At 34.1% G+C, this 24,407-nt stretch overlaps 1 protein-coding gene across 1 annotated transcript in view; it reads right to left on the reverse strand.

Moving 5' to 3' along the window:
• COL19A1 (collagen type XIX alpha 1 chain) overlaps window positions 1–24,407 on the reverse strand; it is a 279,851-nt gene that overhangs the window by 143,203 nt on the left and 112,241 nt on the right. Inside the window, exons 11-13 of the mRNA XM_006926816.1 lie at window positions 18,328–18,381; window positions 9,234–9,287; window positions 7,607–7,642 (exon numbers count right to left, since the gene is read on the reverse strand). Of these exons, the coding sequence (XP_006926878.1) occupies window positions 7,607–7,642; window positions 9,234–9,287; window positions 18,328–18,381 (144 nt within the window). The remainder of the gene's footprint in view (window positions 1–7,606; window positions 7,643–9,233; window positions 9,288–18,327; window positions 18,382–24,407) is intronic.

Genomic DNA, 24,407 nt, shown 5'->3' on the forward strand with positions numbered 1-24,407 from the left:
AATTGACATACCACATTTTATAAGTTTAAAGTGTACAACTTGATGATTTTACACACGTACACATAGTGAAACAATTGCCATAATAAGGGTAATTAACATCTCCATCATCTCACATAAATATCTTTTTGTGTGGTGACATCATTTAAGATCTAGTCTCTTCGTAACTTTCAAAAATATAATACAGTACTGTTAACAATAGTTACCATGCTACATATTATATCCCCAGAGCTTACTCATCTTATAACTAGAAGTTTGTACCCTTTCACCAACATCATTTCCATTATTCTCCACCCCTGGCAACCATCACTCTACTATTTCTATGAACTTGGCTTTTTTTAGTTCTGCATATAGGTGAGAACATGTGAACATATATATCCATACACTCAATTGTGATATATACATATATATCATATATATAGATATATGTATATATATATATCATATGTTCTTTATCCATTCATTTGTCGATGGACACTTGGGTGATTTAATGTCCTGGTCATTGTGAATAATGCTGGAATGAACATGAATTGCAGATATCTCTTTGAGATACTGATTGCATTTCTTTTAGATATAAATGCAGAAGTGGGATTGCTAGATCATATGGTAGTTCTATTTTTAATTTTTTGAATAACTTTTATACTGTTTTTCATAGTGGCTACACCAATTTATATTTCCATCAACAGTGTACAAGGGTTCCCTTTTCTCTATATCCTCACCAACACACTTTCTCTTGTTTTTTTTTTTGTTTGTTTGTTTGTTTTTTTTTTATAATAGCCATTCTGACAGGTATGAGGTGATATCTCATTGTGGTTTTGATTTGCATTTCTCTGATGATTAGTGAAGTTGAGCACCTTTTCATGTACTTGTTGGACGTTTGTATGTCTTTTTTGGAAAAAAAAAGTCTATGCAATTATTTGTGTCTGTGTGTGGTCCTTTTTTTTTTTTTTTTTGCTATGAGTAATGTGAGTTCCTTATATATTTTGGATATTAACCCCTTATCAGATACATGGTGTGTAAATATTATCTCCCATTTCATATGTTTCATTTTCATTTTTTTGCTCATTTCTTTCATTGTGCAGAAGCTTTTGAGTTTGATGTAGTCCCACTTAATTTTTCTTTTGTTGCTTGTGCTCATAGTGTCATAGTCAAAAATCTCATTGCCAAGACCAATGTCAAGTATATTTTCCCTATGTTTTCTTTTAGGAGTTTTATATTTCGGCTCTTACATTTAAGTCTTTTATCCATTTTGAGTTAATTTTTGTGAGCGGTGTGGTGTAAGATATGGGTCCAATTCATTCTTTTGTATGTGATTATCTAGTTGTCCAAAAAACATTTATTGAAGAGAGTATCTTTTCTTCACTGAGTATTCTTGTCTCCCTGGTCCAATATTAGTTGACTGTATATGCATAGGTCTATTTCTGGGCTCCCAACTATGTTACAGTGGTCTATATGTACATTTTTATGACATTACCATATTGTTTCTTATTAATATACCTTTGTAACATAGTTGAACTCAGGAAGTGTGATGCCTCTAGCTTTGTTCTTCTGTTCTTGTTTTGGTCATTCGGGATCTTTTGTGGTTTCAAATAAATTTTAGGATTGTTTTTTTGCAAAGCCTCTCTCTTGCTGACCTGCAGTGCATACAGGAAGTCATTCATGGGTTGGAGGTGGGGGTGTATGCATGAAGCACAGGTAGCTTTGGGGGTGCCTGTGAACCACTTGGAGGAGGGGATCTGCAGGTGAGACATCCCTGGTGGAGTTACTGATGAAATCTGCAAAATGGTTAATAGGATCCATGTTCTTTGCTGCCCTCTGAGAGCCCTGGCTGCTATTCTCCCAGCTGCTCCCCACAGCCATTAATTAACATTACTGTGGTGATCATTTTGCAATCTAAACATAAATAAGTTCACTACCTTACACACTTAAAACTTATACAATGTTATGTGTCATTTATACCTCAATAAAACTGGAAAAAATAAAACAGGAAGAGAGTACTTCTTTAAACAAAATTATATGCATATCTCAAAAAAAAATAAGCTTAGGATTTAGAGTCAAACAGGTATTTGAATGTTGGCTCTGTCACTTACTATCTTTGCAAACTTGGGCAAGTTACTTAGATTTTCTAGTCTTTAGCTCCCTCACCTATTACATGGTAACAATCATTTTCTATTTCACAAGATTGTTTAAGGAATGGTTTATATAACACATAGTAAAGCACTCATTAAATGTTTGCCATTTATTATTGTTATTATTATTACTTAGGATATAATAAGATGTGTTGTTTTTAAAAGTAGTTATCAGTTCAATATATAAAAAGAGGATAAGGAAAGAATGATCAATTGATTAGATTAAACTAGTTTTAAAAACTCATATTTATTTCTTTAGAATATTAAAATTGCACATACTGTAAGCTATTTAATAACTTACTATGTTTACACAATAGTTAATTTAGTACTGAGCTAATATGTGAATTTGTTATCTAAAAGAGGATGAAACTACACCAAAGTGATTTGATTAAACTTTTCATTGTCAACCAGTTGTGTTCATGGAAAATATGCCTAGCAAGAGATACATGGAATGAGTTTATGGTGGTAAGCATAGATTTTTCTTTCTTCCTTTTTTTTAAAGAAAATTCAACTGCATCCTCACTTTTTGAGATAAAAAGAATTTTATTCTTCTTACCACACCTCCAGAGGACATTTTGTTAAAAAAGAATTTAGAAAAGATTCTTAGACACTGTTTTATAAACTACTTTCCATATGTTCCACTTATATATTCATAAACTTATTCTTGAGCTTATTCCGTAATCTTTTGTTAGAATAATCTGTAAAGGCTATAAATTAAAGGGAGTAACTGGGAAGATTTGCACATTACCATTGTATTGAAAAGTATAATTCAATTTTTTTTCGAACTCGGGCTAACAGAATACTTAAAGGTTAAAAATGGATATACCTTTTGGCCCAGCAATTACATTTCTGGGTATTTATCCAAAGAAAACCAAAACAATAATTCGTAAAGATCTATGCACTCCAATATTCATGGCAGCACAATTTACAATAGCCAAAATATGGAAGCAACCTAAATGCCCATCCACAAACAATTGGATAAAGAAATCATGGTTCATATATACAATGGAATATTACTCAGCCATTAAAAAAAATGAAATCCTACCATTTGCAATGGATGGACCTAGAGGTTATTATGCTGAGTGAAATAAGTCAGACAGAGAAAGATAAATACCATATGATTTCACTTATATGAGTAATCTAAGGAACAAAAAGAACAAACTAATCAAAAACAGACTCACAAATATAGTGGACAATTTGGTGATGGACAAAGGGGATGGGAGTTGGGAGGCTGGGAGAATGAGTGAAGAGTTAAAGAAGTACAAATTAATAGTTGATAGTTGGTCACGTGGGTGGGAAGCATGGCAGAGAGAATGCAGTTAGCATTAATATGATGGCTACATGGAAGGCCAGGAGAGGGAGGGAGCAATTGGGGAGATCGTTTTACGAACTATAAAGATCTCTAAACAATGTATTGTATACTTGAAATTAATTTAAATAAATTTTAAAAACTTGAAAATTATAAAGATGTCAAAAGTCATGTTTCCTAAAAAAAAAAAAAAAAAAAAAAAAAGATTGAAGGATACAAGTGACAGATCATGCCATAACTATTACTCTAATCTTATAGGATCTAGATTTCCTTTTCCCTCCCTCCCTTCTTTCCTTCCTTCTTTCCATTCTTTCCTTTCTTCCTTGCCCCTTCCTCTTCCTCCTCCTTCTTCTTTTTAGCTTTTTTTCCCTGAGGCAGTCAATTGGAGTTGCCTCTATATGATCCATGAACATGGATCTATAGAAGATTTCAAATGCTATCAAAGGGATCAAAAATGGGAATGTCATTTCTTCAAATAAAAAGAGAGTTTAGTGCACACTGCCTTTGCAAACTACAGCACTGTTTTGGTTGGCTTTGTCAATAAGAGATTTCCTGTGTGTTGGAGAAGAAGTAAAGTTGTATTGCTCACTGGCAGTGAGAATACTTCGAGGTGTGGAAAAGGTGAAATTAAGAGTAAGAGTTGTTGTGGTTGAATTTAATTAATAAACTGTTTCTAGGACTCTGGTCTATGTTTCATCCCGTTTCCTCAACTTTGCCTCTCCTTATTTCTTTTACTAAACTTGGCCTTTCTTACTCTTTTATCCATTTTCTCCACTGAGACCCAATTATATACAATCAGTTATAAGAAAGAATATAAATAAAACACAAAGTTTATTTAAAATAGATAGTTTTATATATTGGATTTTTAAAAATGGAATGAGTCTACATGATTTTTAAAATAATAGCCAAAGCATGGTAATCCACAGGGACATGAAAATAACAGCAATAAACACAATCCTTCATAAAAAAAAAAATGTTCTGCATCTAAAAGGATTGTCCTGCATCAGTAAACTCGATGTTTTAGTGAGCTCGATAACTATGTCTCTCAATTTCTCATTAAGCAAAATATGAATAAAAGTAAAATAAATATAGTACGTATGTATTAGAGGGGAAAAAGTGTTCAACTTTTTTTCCCTATTTATTTGGGGCAGTTTAGCTCTGCATCCTTAGACAGTCTTTGTAATTCTCTGTAGTGGACTTGCCAATGCTTGTGGTCCTGCTCAAGAAAGGATTGTTAATGGACTTGCTAGTGGTTTGTTAATGTGGAGATGGAAGCTCATTCTCTACAACCAAGAAATCAAGAAGCAAATCACAGGTATTAATAGGGAGTCTGGCATTTCCTGGAAGCTTCTGAAAGTAATCAGGTTGGGTGTTTTTGATATAAATACTGAAGTAATGAGTAATTCCAAAATGTTTGCTCAAGCTCTGAAAGAGGAAGCTGAGGAGAAAAGTATTTGACATGCTTTCAGAGTATTAGTTCTCAAACTTGGCTGCACATTGGAACTGCTCGGGAAACATTTAAAACAACCAGACATTCTGACTTTATTGGTATATGGTGCAGCCTGGGAACTGGATTTTTTAAAGCACTGCAAGTGATTCCAATGTGCGGTAGAGATGAAGCACTGATCTATGGAATGAAGCAGAGAGGCTGTAACATAATTGGAGATTGGGTGCTAAGCCCTTATGGCACAAAGTGTGGTCTGAGGACCAGTGACATCTGCAACCTCTAGTCACAAATCTAGAATCTCAGGCTCCCATCACAGCTTAAGGAATGAAATATGCATTTGAACAAGAGTCCTAAATGTTCCTCTGCACATTAAATTTTGAGAAGCATTAAGGTACTTGAGCCCACAGGAGTCCTTGAATGGCTAGGTTAAGGCTATAATTAAAGGTACCTTCCTAGCCCTAATCTCTTCCACTTAACCAAGCAGGCTTCAACCTTAATTTAATTTTACTAGTATGTCTTCCTAATGGAAAGAGATATTACTTTATTACCATACATTGAGTTGGATTTGAGATGAAAGCCAGACTTTTGAAGAATCAAAAGTCTAAAGGAATTTTCCAAATTAAAAAAAAAAATCTTGTTCCATTATCGTGCCCATAAACAGTGGCTTTCAACTCCAGCTGCATATTTAGAACTACCTGGAGTGCTTTTTAAATATACTGGTTCCACATCATAGCTATTGAATTATAATTTATGGAAGTGGAGGTGCACATTGGTGTATTTTAAAACTCTCCAATGGAGATTTGTGTGAGCTAGCTTCGAGAATCACTATGGATAAAGTCTAAGGTTACTGACTCCTATATGTCAGTGCCTCAATTAATTCAAATATAGTGAGGTCATTCATTTTGGCTTCCTTGAAGGCTGTTATCAATCACTTCATAAAATGTATCAATGTGCATTATAAGATCAATTAAATATTTAATGCATGGTAAGCTGGTATTCATTTCAGTTCATCCCTATTTCATAGTTAACAGTTGATTATCTACATTAATAAAGTAATGACAAGTATATAAATACTCATACCCAAATGATATTAACATTTTACTTTATGAAATAAAACATTCATTTTATAGACTTTTTATCTTGACATATCTTTAGATAAGTATAAAAATTAGCTTGTACTCCCTCAGTACCTTACAGCTGAACAGTGCAAAGAGACACCTATGGAGTGCGACTTGGAAAGAAGACATCAGCTGTCATTAAAAATCCACAAAATAGATATAGTCCAATAGAGTTTTTTGGCTGCAGTGCCAATTGCATATCAGGTGAAATGATACACATAACTTGCATTTCATCCTCAAACACAATTTGAAAACAATGAGAAAGTCAGATAACTAAAGAGGTTGAACATATAAGTTAGTTGAAGAAAAAAAGAAAAATGTGACAAGTAAAATGAGCAGTCTTAACTGTACATCACTACCAAATAATTTTTAAAATAAACCGCACATACTATTAAAAAGGTGAATAATATGCAGTTATAACCTCCTTTCAAATAAAGAGTTTTTACTTTCATCTTGAAAACAAAAGCTTCAAGCACTGAACTCATTGCAAATTTGGGTATTCTTAAGTAAGTCATCTGTATGGTTCCTTAGATTTTTTCCATTTATAAATAAATATTTGTCCTTAAAGTAAGCGTTGAAAAGATTATTGGTGTAAGACATTATTAAGGTATTGTTCAGAATGACATTTTCAAGAACAAAAATAAAAATGAATAGTATCAAAGCCACACAGCCTTTTGAGATTCCTATGCTGCCCTATTGGGAAGGGCTCCGTCCACATGCTAGAAGACTTCTTTGAACCTGAATTTCTATAATCAGGACAGGTACTTGAAAACTTATGATTTAAATTCTTAATTTATGTCATTAGGTAATACTAACATTAAAATCAAGAGACCTCAGGCTACAGATGATCTTATTTAAAAAATCTTCTTCTTTTTCATTAGGCTTAGAGTCAGACTTAAACCAAATCTTTAAGTTAAATGAGAATTCTTAATGGCCTATAAAGAAAATCTATAATAGTAAATTGTATCTAAATATAAAAGCATTATATATTTATGATTAAATGCTTAATAAATGATGAACCATTTAAATGAGAATAATCCCATTATGTACACATTGTAACTTTTTTCATAAATATGTTACTGAAATATTGCCATTTTATCATTTGCTAATTTTAGAAGTAAATCACATAGAAAAAAGAAAACAACGGTCTCAGGCAGGTTTTGGGGAATGTAACAATCAGCTTAAATAGGTAGCTGTTTTTACCCACTGGGTGATTGTAGTTTATTTTGTTCTTTTACAGTTTTTAGAGCAAGTAGAACTGTCTCTGCTTCCATTAACTTTAAAAGCCATGTTAGGAATGTATAATCAAACATTTAAGAGGCAAAATTATGGACCATATGGAGGGTAGAGAAAATTGCTCAGGCTAGGTACCGCTTTCAAACTTTTCTAGCAACTACCTGCATAGCCTCAGGTTAAGTACTTCACTTTTGTGAGTAGGTAGATGGCCCATGTTTAACATCTGGAGGTTTGGCCAGATTCACTGTAAGGTCAGTTTCAATTCTCAAAGAACCCTATGGCTTAAATTCTGGTTTAGTCATGATGTGGTATAAATAATAAAAAAGGATAATGTATTTCAATTTTGAATTTTAATTTCAAGAATACTTACAGTTAAGGCTGGCGGTCCGGGAGGTCCCGTATCTCCCTAAAATAGATTAAAGAAGAGCTGCAATTACCAACAGTCCCTTTTGAATGTGTTATTTATCAATTTTCTGAAGTGAATAGAAGCAATACTTAGATAAATCATGAACAAAAGAAAAATAGAATTTTATCTTGACAAAAGTCTCTGCACAATGAAAAATGTATCATGTGCTTTTAGTTCTCATGATAGAAATATCACCTTGTGCACCCCCATGTTTTTTGCAGAACTTGTTTTGAAAAGCTAAAATAATCTAATTTCTATTCTTTTGTCTACTTATCCAAAATTAGAAAAAAATATCTCTTCAAATATGGTTACTTGCCAATGGAACAGCTGGGAAGTGTCATAATGACAGATCATTTTTCTGACAAAGTTAGTATGAGGATCAGCAGAAATAATAAGTGGATGTCCCCACTTCATGCCTCCCAGCTGCAAGAAGTGGTCTTGTTGCCCCTTCTAAAGCTCTGCTGAATTGGCATTGTGTTTGCCATCAATTGTAAGAGGCTTTGCCTATATTTATGTATTTTTAAAAACTAAAATTGCTTTGCTGACTTATGTGAATACAAATTGACATATTGACAAACTATTCAAAACGTTTAAAAAATGGTTCACCTGAAAGTTCATAATCTTCTAGATATGTCACCTATATGCCTATTGTTATCAGCACCCCTACTTAATTCATAAGATCTCTTAGTCATTAGGTCCAAGCATCACTGCTATAATCCTTGTTTAAGTGGACACAATGGAGACCACACACTATATGGCACGGCATACAGGGATGTTGTATTCTCATGTGGAGAGTATCTCTAAAACTTTCTCTTTTCTCGTCTAATATAGTCACCTCAAAAGTTAAGACTTAGCATTGTGTAATCATTATTTTAGAGAACAACTAAATAAAAATAACCAATAATTGTTAAGGAACACTAATGTAGCTTAAACCCCTCACTGAGGATCAATTTGCAAGACCAGCTTTAATGCAGAAGTAAATATAGCAGACAAGGATTTCTAAATGCACTGATAGCAGAGAACAAAATCTAGTGCAAAACAGCCACACCGACAATTCTCATCAAACTGGGATCGTCCAATAACCTTATGCCAAACAACTCTTGCTTTTACTATTTCTTAATTATCTTTTCAAGGTCAATTGCCAAAATGCCATTATAAAATCGCATGTGAGAAAAGGTGGCAGGAAATGGAACATTTAGACTAAGACTGAAATGCAAAGGTAGCCTCCTTTCCCCAAAGGCCACCTGCTTCACCATCACAGTGGCAGCTTAGTGCTACTGGCAAAGTTCCCCAACACAGGACACGGTTGCTAATTTGGTGATGGAATGCCTAATGCAGTTAAGCAAAGGAGAGAAAGGGGAAATCTTATAAACACAAATTCATGTTGACTAGCAATTGTGTATTTAGTCTCTTCAAACTAATTAAATAAACCAAAAAGGCTTTTCTTGTTCAGATGCTTTTAACGTAATAGCCTTTGGTTAATTTTAACAAAATTAACTTTTGGCAGTTAAACTATCCATGAAAAGTCACTACAGAGGTTCTCAGGGTTTTCTTAAGAAAAGATTGGCACTTTTCTGGGTAAATATAATACCTTTTCTCCTTTTGGACCTGGTGGACCACGAGAACCCAAGTCACCTTTCAAACCCTGTACAAAAAAACACAACCAATGTGATTTCTATATACAGTTCACAGAAAGCTTCGATTTCCAACAAGTCATTAGTCACAAAATAAATCATAATTTACTGAACGCCCAAATCCCATTCTTCAGTGTGTGTTATAGAGAGAAATAGAGAAAACTGGCACTAAAATGACAAGCAACATCTGCGCTGTGGTGGGTACAGATACATTAAATCAGTGTGAGTCCTCAATACTGCATATTTGTGCAACTTTGCTTCCTGCTAAAATTACATTAATTCACCATCTGGGAGAACATCATTTAGATCTATATGAGCTTTTAAGTATCCACTTTGGATTAAATTTGAGGATGTGGTAAATATCTCTGATTTAGCATTGATTTGGCCTTTATGAAACTTGCCCCCAAAATTCAAGATTTAAATAAAAAACATTTTTATGTCTCTTTCAAAAAATATAATTGTGGGGGAAAAAGAAATAAAAGATATATTCTTTTCAGATCACGCACAAAGCTGGGGCTAAACTGAAATCTCTTTTCTGTTTTAAAGTATTTTCTAGTTCTCTAATCCCTATCTCTTTTTTTTTTTTTAACCTGAGTTTATAAAAATATCAAATGAAACTGTATAAGATATAACACATCAGATAAATATATTCATAAATCTTCTAGACTCTTGGGTGTTTTAGTGAGTATTTAGTTGCTCTGACTCAGAAATGACAGCTTTCAGATTACCACGATTTCACTAGAGATCAGGTCTATAGCTGAATGTATTCATAGTGTAAATAGAAAGTTTGATAGTCACAACCTGACTATGCGGCAAATAGGAAAAAATGTGTTTCCTTGTCCTTCGTTTAACACATTGAATGAGGGAAGAACAATAATGGAAAAAAGAAATAGTCTGAAGTCAGACAATGCACAGTAAATCTAGGTGCGTTACAGTTCCGAGCAGAGGAGCCAGCTCTGACATTTTGTAGTGAGTAAACAATGCCAAATGCCATCACCTGTAGCTACTCAATATAGAAGCCAATGATAATTTAAAGGAGCAAAAGAGAACTGGATACTCAAAATCTTTTTGCAGAGAGTATATGAAATCTGCAGTCTTACACATAAAAAAATTAGTAAATGAAAACAGCATCTAACTGGCAAAACAAAAAACCTTTCTAGTTGCATAATACCTTTTTCATGAAATTTATAGCTATGTTTCTTCCATTACCTTGCAGTATTTCTAGAACAAGGATTAGCAAAATATTAAATCATATTTGAGATGTGATATTCTCTTATTATTTGAAACATCCATTCCTTCCCAAATCAAGCAACACATTATTTAGATATGCCTCTGGTATAAAATTTGGCACCAACATATTCTGAACACTTGGGGGAAGAAAACTGCCAGTTCTGTGAGTAGATTTTATTCTTAGTTCACTTTTTCATTCATCCATTTATTCAATAAACATTTATTATATACCTTGTATGCAGTCACTCTCTAACTGTTAGACTTGCACTGTCCAATACAGTAGCCATGAGCCACATGTAGCTTTTGAGTCCTTGAAATGTGACTAGTCTGAATTGAAATATGCTATGAGTGTAAAATACTATTCGGTTTTTGATATTTAGTATAAAAAATGTAAAATACACATTCATAATTTGTATGTTGATTATATATTGAAATTATAACATTTTGGATATGGGATTAAATAAAATATATCATTAAAATTAGTTTCTCCTCTTTCTTTTTACTTTTCTAATGTGGCTACTAGAAATATATATTTGCATTTCTCTTGAATTTATAATATTATATTTTAAGATAATATTATGGACAAAATATTATATATTATATAACAATATATTACTATTAGATGGTATTACATAGGGATACAAAAAAGAACAAGAAGTTGACAAAGACTGTCTTTGACCAAACTTTAGTCAGGCTCCTTTGAGCCTCAACCTCGGTCCCCATCCTATCCTGTCTTTGGCCTGTCTAGCCCAGTTTAAGCAAGAATCTTGCTTAGTCAGTTTAGAGAGAATCCCCTACCTTTGATATCTGATCAAGTTTCTCATTGCCCACCTTTGATATCTTTGGCTTGCCTTTAGCAAGAATTCTGGTAAGTCAGTGTAGCAAGAATCCCCCTACCCTAAATGTCTGCTCTTAGTAATTTTCCATTCACTGATCCATCACTCTGCTGACTGGCTATAAATCCCCACTTGTCCTGGCTGTATTCAGGGTAGAGCCCAATCTTTCTTCTCTATTGCTATACCCTATGTAATAGTCTTGAATAAAAAAAATCTTCCTTACCCTTGTAACAAGGATCAGAATAATTTTTTCCTTTACAAAATCAAGATTCCTGTCCTTATGGAACTCATGGTATAAGAGAAAGATGACTGACAGGAAACAAGTCAACAAGCTGAATGTGATAAATGTGAAGGAAGAGAGAGCTGCTATTTCAGTTGGGGTGGTCAGAAACAGCCTCTTTGTGGAGGTGACATTTGTTATTTCAAAAGATCTAGCCATGCAATGATCCTGGGAAAAAACCCTGGGATAAGAGGAAACAGCTAGCACAAAAGGCCCCAGCGAGGAGAATCATGAGTGAGTAGGTAAAGAGCAGGAGATTAAGTCAAATTAGCCAGGTGACATGGCAGAGAGAACTGCAGATTGTGGGAAGGAGTACAATGGGAAGCCACTTATTGTTTTAAGTATGGAAATAATATGAGATGACTCTTTCAACAACAACAACAACAACAACAACAACAAATCAAGAGAGCAAGATGGCCGAGATAGGGTGGTGACAGCGGAGATAGAGAGAAGTGGTAGAATTGGCACAAAATAGAAGGCAGAACTTGCAGATATGCTGAAAGTGGAGACGGGGCAAGACGGCAACAAGGCTGATTTGCAGTTGGCTTAGATAACTGGCTAGGAGATTGTGCCATTTACTGAGCTGAGAAATTTATAAAAAGAGGTTTTCTCCCTTCTTGCTGGTGTAATGCTATCCAGAGGAAAGACAAACCTGAAGAAATGGCTGAAAAAGATATCAACTATCCATTTAATCAACAAACAATATTAAATATCTATAAATATGCAAGACTAAAATCTATGAACATATGAATATAAAAACATTTTTTTTTAAATGGAAGGAAATATTAAACACAATATTTAGGAAAAGGTTAACTCTGTGGCTAGCATGGATGTACCAAATATTGACTGTACCCATTCAATGTTGAATTCAATATTGAATTCTGAGTATACCCATATTCCAGTTATTACTATGATTTATGACCATCATGTATGTTACATGTTGCAAAAATATTTTTAGGCTTAAAATAATACATTAAAATTTTTTTTCAGTATTTCTGCCTGACAAATTGACCCTAACTGCAACTTCTGGGAAGGAAGTTAATGACAAGTGATTCCATAACTATTCCTTGTTCTAACAACTATGGTCAGGGAGGGGGGGTGGGGGAATAATGCAACCAATTACAAGCTGATGTGCATATGGAGTGCTATTAGACAAGTATATAGCAAGTGTGAAGGAAGCAGTTCCCAGGGGTGCCTAATTCTACTGGAGGCGCTCAAGACTCCAGCTCAGAAGAGTCAGAAAAGGAGTGGCATTTTATGTATAACCTTAAGTAAGTTATTTAAGCTTCCCTATAAAGTAGATATAAATAACAGTTATCTTGAAAGGTTGTTCTGAGAATCATATTTTAAAAATACTTATCACATGGTAGGTACTTAATAAATGCTGCTTTTGCTTTTCAAGTCCAAGTTTAAAGGATAATTAATAGTTCATTCTGTTCAGTTTTGTACTCAGTTGATGGATATAAAACAACTTGTTTTAACTCACAGAGAATAAAATGCAATTGAGAAGTGCTGCATTCGTCAAGCTTCTACTATTATGGCCACTGAAGTGGGCCCATGTAACTCATGTCTTCCTGTGACAAAGTACAATGTTTTTAAGGCCATGGCATCATAATAGGCTCTCAGAAACAGATCTGTAATGCTTTGCTCAAGTATAATTTTTCTCCTTGTGTCACACTGGTGCTGCTATCAATGGTTATTGAGTACTGGGGAGAAAAAGACACAGCACTCACCATAAAGCATAAAGAATCAAATAGAACAGACTCTGAATTCAATATTGAATAAGGTAGGCATCTATTATCAAGGTTCTCAATAAAATTCATGTGTATAAAGATTCTCAAAAGCACAGTAGTTGATTTCATATGTTATGCAGAGGCAGGAACTCTTCTAAAGGCAAGAGGAAAGCTGAAGGACAGAATTACGGCTAGAATTATAAAAGCAGGTAGACTTGAAATTAATTTTTATTGGAAAACCTACATACTTATGGTATGTAGCATCTTTAAAAATCAGACGATACAAAGTAATGTTATTTGTTAAATTTTAATCCATCAATTAATTCTTTACTCATCTTCCACTGACTGCATTTTATTCCCTAGCAATGGCACCAGCTGTCGCCAGCTGATATCTCAGCTTTGTGATTTCAATATTTTTGTATTCAGTATTACAGATTGCATTGGTATAAAGAGATTAACATGATTATTTTAGGAACATCAGATGCTGCCATTCTGATAAGGAAGATTTGAAAAACAATAATAAAAATGCAGAGAAAGAAACTAAACTCAGTGATTGAAATTTGCTTCTTTAAGATTATATAACACCACAAAAATAAATGAAAAGATATTTCTACTAGAGATAAATATGTTTCGCTTAACCCAGTTTCTCAAAATAGCAAATGTTTATGTTGCTCTTACTACATGTGAAACATTGTTCTACATGCTCTACATCTGATAACTATGTAATCCTCAGGAAAAATGTCTATGACTTAGGTGCTTTTAACATTAAGATCCTATTAGGCAAATGAAGAAACTGAGTCACAGAGAGAATAAGTAATGTACAGAGTAGTATGACAGCTAGCCAGTGGCAGAGCTGGAATTTGAGCCCATATAGTCTGGCTTCAAAGGGGACACTAACAACTTTATAAGACTCCCTCTCAAGTCTGTTCTAAGATGCCATTGTTGAATGTATCTCATAGTAGGTCACAATAAAAACCATTTAAGTATTAACTAGAATGTTTATAAAGCTGAGGTCTTGTATTTTGAAGAACAAATTCTAGCAATTCAAATTTCTGACAATTTCAATGGATGTTTAGTACAATATCTTTAGTCTAATACTCAAATAACTTGGAGATCAAGACAAAGTTTACGTGCGAGCGCGCACACACACACACACACACACACGGAGATAATCAAGGATGCATTTAAAAAGGTATCAGAACTTTTTTTTGTCTTAATGACTAAGGTCTGCTACTGATATTTAGTTGGTGAGTCTCAAGGATGCTAAACATTCTACCCTTGTAAGACAGTCCCACATGGCAAAGAAATGTCTTGCCCAAAATGCCAACAGTGTCTCATAGATAAAGACTGAACTACTTACTGCATACTCCCCTTTAAATAAGTTTTATACTTTATAAAGTGAGCTTGCCAATTTTGTGGGAAAGCTGGCACATAAGAAACTATTAAATACATTTACATCAAGGTATATGTAATATGCAAGAATAAAGAATTTTAAAAGGTTTTTGAATTCATTTTGTAGGAATATTAAATTCTTCCAATTTTCTCTGACTTAGAAAGTAGGAGAATGAGCTGGCCCATTGAAGTGATTCACTATGCATTCTAACAGGATATTTCTGAAGTTATAAACCCCATCATGTCTTGATTCTAATTCAAATTGAAATCACTATTATAATACCCTTCATTCCCTAAGAATGTGTGCCTGCACTTATTGAAAGTCAGAGTGAACTGTCATAAATGCTGAATGATTTTAGTTTGCAGTCAGTTTATTTTAGCATTGAAAAATAGGCAGTGACAAATGTCGCATAATTTGGTGGGAAAATAAGAAACTTTTCAGTTAAACATGTAGGATTAAAGGCTGACTTTACCATTTTCTAAAAAGTTGCTTAATTTCTCAAGCCTTTATTCCTTACCTCTGAAATAGGCTAGCTAGCTAGGCTGGGGTAAGGATCGAATTTCAAATCTCTCATGAAAACAGTTGCTGGACTATACCACAAGATTAACACCACCACCACCAATGATGTAACAACAGAGCACTTGATTCTTTACTCCTAGTGATTGTAAAGGGGAAGTAGCAGAAATGTTACTTTTATTATTTCTCTGTAGTCATGACTCCTAAATATCTTTGGCAAAATTAAGGAAAGAAAAACAATATTACCTACGTATTAACTAAGTAACCAAGTGAGAAAAGTTAGTTAATGTGCTTTGTCATGCTTTACGATGTACCTAATGAGCTACATGAAACAATAATGATACTAAAGAAATGACATCCTGTGACTGGGGCATATGAAGGACTCTTCCAAGATCTTTCTCAAAGAGGAAAGCTCATACTGCCCACTAGGCTGTGTGCTCTCTCCACAAGTCAATCTATTCAGACTTGGAACTCATACAATGGCTGCCAGGGTGTTTGGGCATGTAATAGGCACTCAAATATATGTGCGTCTCAATTGATTAATTCTAAAAAGCCAAGTCACTTTAGACACCAATAAGAAAAATTTCCAAAGCACTAACTAAGGTAATGTGAGTATATTTTAGGTTCCAACCCCTCAATTCTCTTTCCAGTTTTATTCAAGTATTTGGAAAATTTTGTGCTCTATTTCAATTCTAACATTATCTTAATGAACTTCTAAAAATATATTTTTTCTTCTTTCTCAGATAGTCCACATATATGTAGCTTGGTTATATTTTGCAGCACTGTAGGTAATTTCTTTCAACACTCCTACATTTCTCGCAAAATAACATCCTTCCCATAATGAATGGTCAAATCCTTGGGCTATTTTTGAATTTTCACCACAGTCAAGTGCCAAATTATATATATATTTCACCTTTGTAACATCACTACTTGTGCCCTCCCTTCTATCTCTGTTATCCTTAGGCTCTAATATTTTAGACTATTATAATAATCTCTCAATTTTTAAAATGCAACTTCAGCAAATAATTACTGAGAACTCAATCACTCCATATATTTACTAAGTACTAGGGATTCCATGAAGAGTATGATTAAAAACAAAAACAAAAACAAAAACCAAACACACACAGGCAAAGGCCCAGTTCTCTCCATTTTATAGAATACACTGTAAAACAAATCTTCATTTAACACTGTTTGGACCATAGCTCCCTTCTGTTCAGAAGAAGAAGGGAAAACACATAGGACTTTCCATATTCTGGCTCCAGCTGTATTCCTGTTTTATTTTCTCCACAGTGCCTTACACTTACATATAGCAGGAATTCCAGAAACTTGAAAAAATGCTTTAAGATTCACCATGCTTTTCAAATTTGTAATCTTAATAATCTCTTTGTAGAAAATCATAGTGATGGGGACTTGAGAATCTATTCATAGTCCATCACTTTATAGACTCTGAAAAGTGATTTTTCTCAGCTAGTGACAGAACTAGGAAATGAACTGAGCTCTAGTTTTCCACTCCAGAACTCTTACCACCACACCAGGTACCTCCAAAGACAGGGCTAGTGAGATGAATCAGAAGCTCCATTTAAATGTATGGGCCAACAGCTGTGATATTCTATGCCCTGATACACCAAAAGGAGGTAGAGAAGATGCAGGGACTCCTCTAGCTGTAAGCCATTGGTGCCATTCCTTTTCTCTGGTGTATAAAAATGATTTCAAAGGGGAGAGGAACAAGAATGAGGGGCATATGAAAGATGTAAATGGGATTTCTTAGAAAGTAAACAAGAGTAAAGCTGCAGGGGTCAGGCCTCCTGCCAGTGTTAACTACTTAGGTATTCCTCTTTTGGAAGCACCCCTTCCCCAGGTATCCCTCTAACTTTGTTCAATGGCCTCAAGGATTGTAATGATGTCTCCCTTCCCACTGTAATGATCTACCACAGGATGGATTTCATAACACCTCTGCAGCATTAAAGAATCAAATCTAGCTTTCTTATTCTTTTATCCATAAAGCAAGTAGTGTAGCCCTTCGGAATCTTCAAAAACATTTCTATACATGTGAAAAAAAAAGAAAACTAGGAAAAACAATTCTCATTTTGGATACTTTCTCCAGTAAAGTTATTTTATCTTTAGTAAATGGCGAATTTGATGACCTGAAATAAGATTAATCTACATTTCAGAAGAAAATCCAGATGTGGGCTATCCTTCAAATTTCATAAGAATCCAAGTGAAGCTCCAAGGGGATAACTGTCCTAAGGGAAAGGAGAGGAGATGGCGGGACTGCAGGCAAGAGTATCTGTGAGGCCGAAGAACTGGCGCCGGGGAGGGTGAGCAATACGGATACATGTTTTCCTTCTTTTCTTCCCTTTCTTTGCATCACTGTGATCCTACCTATATAGACCCTTCAGAAGATGGAGATTCGGGGTAGAATAAAAAGTGAACCCTGGGTAAGAACACAGACCACAGTAGAATGAAAGAAGAAAAAAGATAGATAAAGGGAAGACAAGAAAAAATGCAAGCCAGAAACAGCAACAAAGGAGAAAGGGCTGTTAAGGGTGATGCAAGTATGAAATACGGTCGACTCTTGAACAACATGAGTTTGAACCATGTAGGTCCACTTACCCATGAATTTTCTTCAATAAATACCAGTACTATTTCTGATCTGTGGCTGGGAGTCTGCGATACAGAGGGCCAACTGTATGCATTGATCTACGCCATTTTATATAGGGCACTTGAGCATCTGAGGATTTGGACAGCCATGTGGGGGTTCTGGAACCATCTAAGCTTTTGATGAGTCAAAAGTTATATGCAAATATTTGACTGTGTGGGGGTCAGCGCCCCTAACTGTTGCATTGTTCACGGGTCAACTGCATATAAAACCAAGGAACTATCTGTAGTGAAATTAAAAATACTGAGCCTCTACTGAGCCATGTGAAAATCTGCCTTGATTCTTGATATTGCTGACTGTGGCTAGGTCTTCCAAGATAGTCCAATCTTACTAGGATTAGACAGTCAGCATATTTCAGTGGCAAAATGTAATCAAAATATTAGAAAAAAAAGAGTTAGGCTCACATTTTGTCCATTAATGCCAGCCACACCTGGATCTCCTTTTTCTCCTTGTTCACCCTAGAAAGAAATAATTTATACATTAAAAAATGTTATATATAAGAACCTTTACTAAGAAAAAACAAGAGAGTTATTACATTGTTTGGATACTTATAACAATGTGATTACTTTGCTAATCCCTTGAAAGAAACCTTTATTGAAAAAACAATTCTGAGTTCTAAAACCAAAGAGAAGTTTAAAAGTTCAATGAAAAGCTGCATAAAAATGATTAGAGTAGAAACAGAACAAGGATTATTTATTTGCTTTTATACAACACGGAACTTTCTGGAGGGCACTTTGGCAATACATATCAAAGGTCTTGAATCTGTTCATTTCATTTGGCCCAGTGATTTCATTTCTAAGAATGTATCCTAAGGAAATATTCAGAGATGAAAAGTTTTAGATGCTAAGACTTAGAGTGCAATGCTATTCATAGCAGTGAAAGAGAGAGACAGAGAGACAGAGAGACAGAGAGACAGAGAGACAGAGTGTGAGAAAGAGAGAAATATCCTAAGTGTGCAATAATAGGAAACTGGTTTAAAATTATGGCTTATAGATATAATGGAATGCGATATGGCCATTAAAATGTTTATAAATTTTATTTTAAACTATAGGAAAATTTTCATGATGTAGAAATAAGGTACAATTAATGGATTGACAAATTCAGAGAATAAATGTTAACCACTACTTATTTTTATTACTTTAAATTTACAAATGTTCAAAATAGCCACTAATATCATTGTTGATGACACATACTCATAGTGACATATATTTTTGTTTGATTACCATCTGAAAGGTGTGTACTTTCATTGGTAAACTCTGCATATCTACAGTATAATTTTAAAACTTTTAATATCTGTTCACTTATCTACCTACCTATTTATCTACCTGCCTATGTATCCATCTACCTATGCATCTTAGAAACAACCCTGGAAGAAAACAAACCAGAAGAATGTACGTGGCTAACCTATTCATTTTATGATTATGGCTAGTTTTTTTTTTTTTCCCTTCACTATACTCTTCAGTGTTTTCCATTTTTTTAAAATAATAAATATGCATTATCTGTATAATCAGTAATGTGTTTAAAAATAAAAGAACATATTATGTATAGAAGAAACTCATCCAAGTCTCCAAATCTATCACATGTCACTGTGTGGAGGGGGTGAGGGGTGTAGGCATGTGTGTGTAAGAGGGGAAAAAGTAGTAGTTGTGCCACTGGGGTAATTTTTATTCTCCTCTTTATCTCTTGTTATCATTTTCATTCTTTTTTTTTTTCTAAAAAATGAACACATTTTGATTTGTAAAAAAAAAAAAAAAGGAAAAGAAAAGCAAGCACCTGATTTTAAGAGATAATACATTATATACTCTACAAACAGATATAAGCATGCACAGTCCCAATCATTTAAGACTATGTATTATTACTATATGGAAAATACAGGATTATGAAGTAAAAATAACTTGATTACTGAAACATAAGAAATATATGTAACCTACAGAATAAACAAAAGTGCATACAAACACGTTTAATGAAATAGGTTCAAGTTCGAATGAAGCTGAAAATTTTAAATTGAAAATGGAAGAGATACTCTAGAGCTGGGCTGTTCAATGTGGCTGCCACTAGATGCATGTGGCTATTTACATTTAAATTAACTATCATTTAAAATTCAGTTCCTCAGTTGTTCTAGCCACATTTCAAAGGCTCAACCGTACTTTTAGAATAAAACATTTCCATCATCACAGAAAATTCCATTGCACAGTACCAATCTAGAAGATACAATTTTTAATGAAAGCAAAGAATTAAGAGGCTTGAAAATACACAGAAGAAAAAAATCTGCCTAGTAAGGGGATCAGAAATAACACAGTGTCTAGAGGGTGAAATAAAATGTGTTCAGCACAGGTTAATAAAATAAATTTAGATTTTTACACAAAAAGACAAATATAATTCCAAGGGAATCATCATTAACTTTCAGAATGTAACTAAAAATGGATGCAGTCTTTATGCAAAATTAATTGTTCTCATAGGTGGAACTATAAGTAACTCTATATATTAAAGAGGTATGTGCCTACAGGAAAATCTGCAAGTTTGACAGTGGTAATAAAAGTTAAATAATAATAATAGAACACAGTTGATATTTTGATGAGGTTTATGCTGTATGGCAAGAGGATAAGACATATAGTAGAAGGCTAAAGAAGAAACATGCTGTTTCCATTTGATCACTGGAGAAAATCTGCAATGGATTTTTAAAAGTACAATTTTTAATATAAAAAGTAAGTATGGGTCACCATGATCAAAAAAGTTTCACAAAAAAACCAAGTCATTTACTTTATTATCATTGTTACCAAACTCTTGTATAATGTTTACTATGTGTCAAGCACTGCTTTAAGCATCTTGCAATTCTATGACAATCTAGATAAAGGTATGATCATTATCCTCCTTTTGCAGATGAAGGAATTGAAGACAGGTTAAGTAACTTGCCCAAGGTCACACAACTTTTAAGGAGCAGGACCCTGATTGAACCCAGACAGTGTGGCTCTTAAAAGTATTAAGCTCATTAGTTTTTTGAAATGGCACAGGGATAATAAAAATATATATAGTCTAAATTTCTTCAAAGTAGGAGCCAAAGTCTCTTATAATGCACCTCAGAGTAGGAAACAGAAATATAGGCCAGGTAATGTTACTATTGGTGAATATGTAACTGGCAGAGAAATGGTACCCAAGGGATTGATCTCTCTTGATCTTTCTTTCTCACCTATCGGGTTCTTTTAATCTTGGCATGATTGACAATTCTTTGTTGGGGGCTGTCCTGTACATTGTAGGATGGTCAGCATCATCCCCAGCCTCTACTCACTAGAGGCCAGTAGCCAGCCTCTCCCCCAACCCTTCTGCCCTTAATCCTGACAAATAAAAATGTCTCCAGACATTACCAAATTTCTCAGAGAGGGTAAAATTGCCTTCAGTTGAGAACCACTGATATATTATGTATTATAAAGATATATGTAACAGATTTCATAATATGAAATGTTACCACAGACTGAAACAATATGCTATAATGAACAACATGGACTTTATTAAAAATAAATGTGCAATCCTGTATTTAAATTAATTCTGGATGGATTAGAGAGCCCATTTAAAAATAAAAATATTAAAGGAGCAGAAAAAAATAAGTGAACATTGCTCAGAGCTCTTGGTGAGTGAGATGTCTCTAAGCATGGAAACAAAAGAAGAAATTCATAATGGAAAAAAGTTATATATTTGACAAAACATTAATGATATAAGGCAACAATATTATAAACTAAACTGAGAGGCAAATAACAAAATAGGAAAAAAGCATTTTGTGGCTTAATAGTTAACATTATTAATATACAGGGTTTTTATTATTCATAAGAAAAATAATAATAATATCTCAATTGGTAAATGAGCAAACGACACACCTGGCAATTTACTACGAGGAATACAAAAGAAATGCAAATGACAATTAATAATATTTTAACTGGCATTAATTCATTTGGTTATATATAGAGAAAATGTGAGCTCTAAAGGATCTTCATTGCAAATTCTATCATTCTTTGGAAAAAAAAAAAAAAGCAGTGGGAGTTCTATATCCAGACAGAAAAAAAAAAGATATCCAAGTCTTGCATACTAAATAAATCCTAAACAAAAGCAACCAATTGTTCCTTTTTTTCTCCATCGAGAAGAAAATGAATAAAAACAAAATGACAGCATTAAAGATTTAAGCTAGAATTAAAGAAAATTTATTTGCCATCAGAAGTTGTTAGAGAGTAGATTGTTCCTCGGTGTTTGGATAAGTTCAAAAGCAGAAAGATTCAAAAACAAAACCGACAGAACATTTCTGGATAGTTCTTTGAAAAAACAATGTCATTCTGGTCTGACGAAAACTTAAATGCAATCCAAACTAAAGGGGATAAATGGGAATTAGATTACATTTAACATTTTTCCAATGCTTATTCTTTGATGAAACTAATTTCAAAACTATATCAAAAGTTAATGTCCTTCCAAAAAAACCTGCAATACTTTAGTATTCAAAATATTACATTCAGGAAATAGTAAACATCTTTTATAGAGTCTGAATTAATCCATTATTATCTACAATGCAGGTAGTTATTAACATTACTAATGCTTCAATAGATACTAGCAGTAATATACTAGCTTCTATTCCACACACATATACTATATGCCAGACTATGCTAAGCACTTCACATAGTAAGGGCATATTTTAATTCTAGCAGTAACTGCAAAGTGGGCATTCTCATCCCCATTTATTGATGATAAATCAACAGCTCAGAGGACATATGTAACTTTCACATAGGCAAAGAACTCTTATTATCCCAAGTTATTTGCTCAATTACTTTGATCTTGCAGGGACTTTCAATCAATTGTTCTGTCTAATTTAACCCTGCCCTAGGCCTACTTCAGTCTTCAGCTCAAGCTGTTGTGTTCAGTTCCTATGGAGCCTTGGATGCTGTCAACATTTCACCTCAAGGTCAACTCTCCTTCCTATCTTTGTTTTTCTACCTCTGGGATTTTTCTGAAGTTGGGGAGTTTGTTCATCCCTAGAAAGGCAGCCTGGAAGGGGTGGGGTGTGTAGGGCCCCTGGAAGCAGTCTTCCACCAAAGGGTGGCATGAGTTGGTGTATTGTGTCCTTCCAACCCTGCAGAGATGACTGCAGGGCACACTTCACATGGTTCCACAGAGTGGTAATAAAAGTTAAATAATAACTCCCCAGCACGAGTCAGGCCCAGTTAACTACAATGATAAACAGCTAAAAATGCACTCTTTTATTAGTTTTTTCTTGTCCTCTGATGTATTCTCCCTGTTCCCTTATACCTGTTTCTTGAGAATCCTCTCAAATAAATTACATGCTCCAAAGGATTGTCTTAAAACTTGTTTCAGGAACACCCAAGTAACTTCACTTTTGATCTATCACTTCAACTGTTCTCTTGCCACCAAACAAGCTTTCCCTTAATGCCCTGAAATCTATTAATTTGCTTATACCATTTCCTATATTCTTATACATGGAAGAATTGTTTCATCCTCTGTTTAATGCTAATCCCTCAACCTGTGCTTTCAATTCCATCCTCTTCTGTCTTCTTATGGAATTTGTTTACATTTATACTCCTTCTTCTGAATTCTCAACATCCTTCCTTCTTTCCAATTGCAGTGAAACATGCTATTGAATCTTTTATTGCAACAATAATCTCTCACTTGCATCTCCTGTCAGTTTCTGCTTTATCTGCCTCCTTCCATTTTCAGATAAACTTATTAAAGCAGACTCCCTATACTTTTTGCCTTCATTCCATTACCTCTCGCTCACTTTAAAGTCCACTCCAGATTGACCTGTACCCTCCCTGCTCCTCAAAAACTTTCATGCGAAGGTCTCAGGTGACCATCATCAAACACCTTTTGGTCTTTTTTCTTCTTTGAGTCATCAGCAGCATTTGATATCTTTTTGACCGAGTCCCCTGTGAGCAATAAAAATCTATCAGTGGTTGTCTGCTGAGACACTATATTCCTTTGGTTTTTATTCTACTTTTATAGCTGCATTTCCTTTTTCTTTTTTTGCTGGATCCTCTAAGTATTGCTGGACCATAGGGATCTGTCCCAGGTTCTTATGTTTTCCTTTTCAATAGACTTTCCCCAGATATCTCCTTCACTTTTATAGTTACAGTGATCACCTATATGCTAATAAGTCTCAAATTTTGCTTCTAGGCTAGATACCTTTTTGTTTTTAACAGTTTTATTAAAGTATAATTTATATACCAAAATATTGGCATGTATTACATATATAGTTCAATGGGTTTTAGTAAATTTATATAGGAGTGCAACCATCACCACAATTCGGGATTAAAACACCTCCATCACCTGGAAAAGTTCTCTTATGCCTATTTGTAGTCAGTTGTCCCTCATGTTTACAGCTTAGACAACCACTGATAGATTTTTATTTCTACATTTTTGTTTTTTTCTTACAAATTTCATATAAATAGAACTATACAACATACAGGTTTTTTTGGTCTCACTTCTTTGACAC

Source organism: Pteropus alecto, unplaced genomic scaffold, assembly GCF_000325575.1.
Source record: "Pteropus alecto unplaced genomic scaffold, ASM32557v1 scaffold7, whole genome shotgun sequence".
NCBI classification, from domain to species: Eukaryota; Metazoa; Chordata; class Mammalia; order Chiroptera; family Pteropodidae; genus Pteropus; species Pteropus alecto.